Genomic DNA, 3,093 nt, shown 5'->3' on the forward strand with positions numbered 1-3,093 from the left:
AAGAGAATGAAACACTGCTCTGAAGCAGACAATCATACTGTTTTATTGTCTTTGTTTGAATAAACCCCCGGCTGCAAAGTGAAACCAGGGGCGGGGGTATTAATCAGAAGGTTTCCATCTTGTTGGCCGTGGCAGCCAGGGCCAACAAGATGATCATACACATAAATAACAGAGCGAACAGCAGGGCTAGTCAGAGGACACACAAGGGTGGCGGGCAAAAGGCCAGACATTGAATTAGACAACAATTTTGAATAAAATGAAACCCATCTTCAACCCAGATTTATTGGCCAATGATACACTGACTTCTCAAAGCATAAAACTCCAACTGGTACTTGTTACAAGTGAACACATTTTATTACACCCTTGTCATTCAGAACAGTCTGAACAGCTTCAAGTGCAAAAAAAAACTAAAAAAAAAAAAATAGTTCAGGAGAAGAATATGTTTCCGCTTTAATCTATAGCATCAAACCAGAACAAACACACTTTTGATGCGGTTGTAGAAGAAGTAGAAGAAGAATATTTTTTACAGTGTATGTTTTAAGTTTCCATAATAGATAAAAATATATATTATATTGATTTTATCATAAACAATGCCTCCATTGTATTCATATGTTCCATTAATTCACGAGGGCATGACAGTGACATGGCCAAAACCCATGCAGCAATAACCAAAATATTGTTGTTTAACACAACAAAAGCCTACAAAACTATTCAATTCAATTCAATTTTATTTGTATAGCGCTTAATCATAACATACATTATCTTAAGGCACTGTACATAGACAACATCATGGACAGTAGAGAAACCCCAGTAGAGACAGAAGAGACCAGTAGCAGATACTGTATACAATTGTTTCAAGTTATACGTTTATACAGTCAGTGATGACATGTTTATAGAACTACAGTGTCATTCATAGCAGCAGCAGAGATTGCTGATAAAAAAATTATACTGATATCAACTTTAATTATAACAATAATAATAATAATGGTGGCAATATTTATGATAATAATAATGGTAGCCTCAAAACTGGATCTGGATCCTGCAACCTTCAAGATGAGGCCACAGAGAAGAGAGAGAGAGAGAGAGAGAGAGAGAGAGAGAGAGAGAGAGAGCGAGAGGGGGAGAGAGAGAGAGAGAGAGAGAGAAGGAAATACACAAACTAGGGAGAGAGAGAACAAGGTTAATGGCATATAATAAAGTCATATTCATACCCATACACCACAGGAAATTCCCCCAGCAGTCTAGGTCTATAGCACCATCACTAAGAGATGGTCCAGGTTTCTCTGAGCCAACTCTAACTATCAGCTTTATCAAAAAGGAAGGTTTTAAGTCTAACTTTAAATACAGAGAGGGTCTGTCTCCCGAACTGTCATTGGGAGAGAGGAGCCTGGTAAGTGGAGGCTCTGCCTCCCATTCTACTCTTACAGACTCCGGGTACCACAAGTAAACCTGTATTTTGGGACTGAAGTGAACTACATATCGTATGATACAGTATAGTATATTCCATTTTCTAAATGTCATCTCATATTTACAGTCATTGGGTCCATATCAGACATGGTCAAGGTAACTGTAGATGTAATCCTAATATTAATCATCCCAGCAGTGAGGGATGAAGCATTACATTTTTAATATATATAAATTCCCAATGCAAAACTTTTATAATTAAAAGAAAAATTTCAGGCGAAGTGTCTCCAAATAATTTTATTACATGACTTTAAACTCATCACTTGTTGCCACAAGTACTTTGCTCAGATACAAATAAAATGTACTTGATTTGACAACAAAAGACAATTAGGTACAAAATAAAAAACAAAACAAAACTTGTATAAAAAGCAAAGGAGAACAAAAAAGACTTAACGTATTCAGGTTGTGAGGTTATTCTTCAGTAATGCATAAAGATAACATAATATCATTATCATTTATAGCAGTAACAACCCTGTATTTTGTATTTAATCATTCCATAAAGTGTTTACAGAACGATTGAGCAGGAGAGCATGAAACAATCAAATATCCCTATCCACCCAGTTCCTGTAAAAACCTCAGGTTTGTTGTTTCTGCTTTTTTTTTTCTTAAATCCAAACAAGTAACAATTTATTATGTAAAAAAACAAAAACAAAAAAACTGTTTAAAATAGAGAATATTCAAGATTTCTCCTTAAACACACAACAGGATTAGTTCTAACCACACATCACAGAGTGCGTTGAAACATGTGTGTATAAATACTTGTGTGGTTTAAGAGGCGAGCTACGAGGTAAATAACAACAACAGACTGGGACCTGTTCTTGTGTGTATGGGCCCTTGGTGCCTAAAAACAACTTTTTAAATAACTTTAACTTTTATTAATGGTTCACAGTTTCAGGGGGATAACGGGCCAGTACTTCGACTGCTTCCGATCACAGTTTCTGTCAAATGTGAGCTGCATTGCCGTCTCAATGGCCAAGATCTTGGCGGAGTCCTTGCCGTACAGCTTCTTCATCTCCGCCACGCGCCTCTCACCTGGTCGCTCGATGGGAGGAGCTCCGGTGCTTCGCTGGGAGCCGCCGCCGCGCAGGTCCTGGTCAGCCGGCACGTAGCAGTCATGCTGCTCGGCCTCCATCTGCTTCTTCAGCTCCTCTCTGTGTCTCTCCGTCTGGGCAAAATACAGTCGTAGCTCTTCGCTGATCTCCATGTTACTGACATCACACTCGATCTCGCTGTCAGAGCTGCTCTCCTCATCCCCTTCCTCGCACTTGTCACTCTTTGGCGCGTGCCAGTCTGCGTAGCGTTGCGGACTGCTGTGAAACTGCTTCTGGCGGTAGCCGGTGCCGGCCTCCAGGGCTTTCCGATAGGCACGTCTGTGTCTCTGGTGCCAAGACATGGTCTGGTAATAGTGCTGCCAGTAGCGGTTGTACACGGGGCTGGAAAACCAGGACATCACAGTGCTTGTGTCCTCCATGTTTGGAGGTCCCTCTTCCTCTGTGGTTTCTCAGCTAACTTTAAATAACGTTCAGCAAGCAGTCTCTGTCCAGTGTGTTATTGTGGACACTTCCGCAGCGGAAACTTCCCAGTGTCCTTCCTGCTGTTCCTGCTGCAGTCTATGGCTGCAGCGCTATC

At 40.5% G+C, this 3,093-nt stretch overlaps 1 protein-coding gene across 1 annotated transcript; it reads right to left on the reverse strand.

Annotated features, from left to right (window-relative positions):
- Positions 1-1,686: 1,686 nt before the first annotated feature.
- Positions 1,687-3,075, reverse strand: LOC131448207 (gem-associated protein 8-like). Its single transcript, XM_058620455.1, has one exon. The coding sequence runs from the start codon at positions 2,933-2,935 to the stop codon at positions 2,348-2,350; it is 588 nt and encodes a 195-aa protein (XP_058476438.1). The 5' UTR covers positions 2,936-3,075; the 3' UTR covers positions 1,687-2,347.
- Between the last annotated feature and the right edge of the window lie 18 nt (positions 3,076-3,093).

The sequence above is a fragment of the Solea solea genome, chromosome 21 (genome assembly GCF_958295425.1).
Source record: "Solea solea chromosome 21, fSolSol10.1, whole genome shotgun sequence".
Classification (NCBI taxonomy): Eukaryota; Metazoa; Chordata; class Actinopteri; order Pleuronectiformes; family Soleidae; genus Solea; species Solea solea.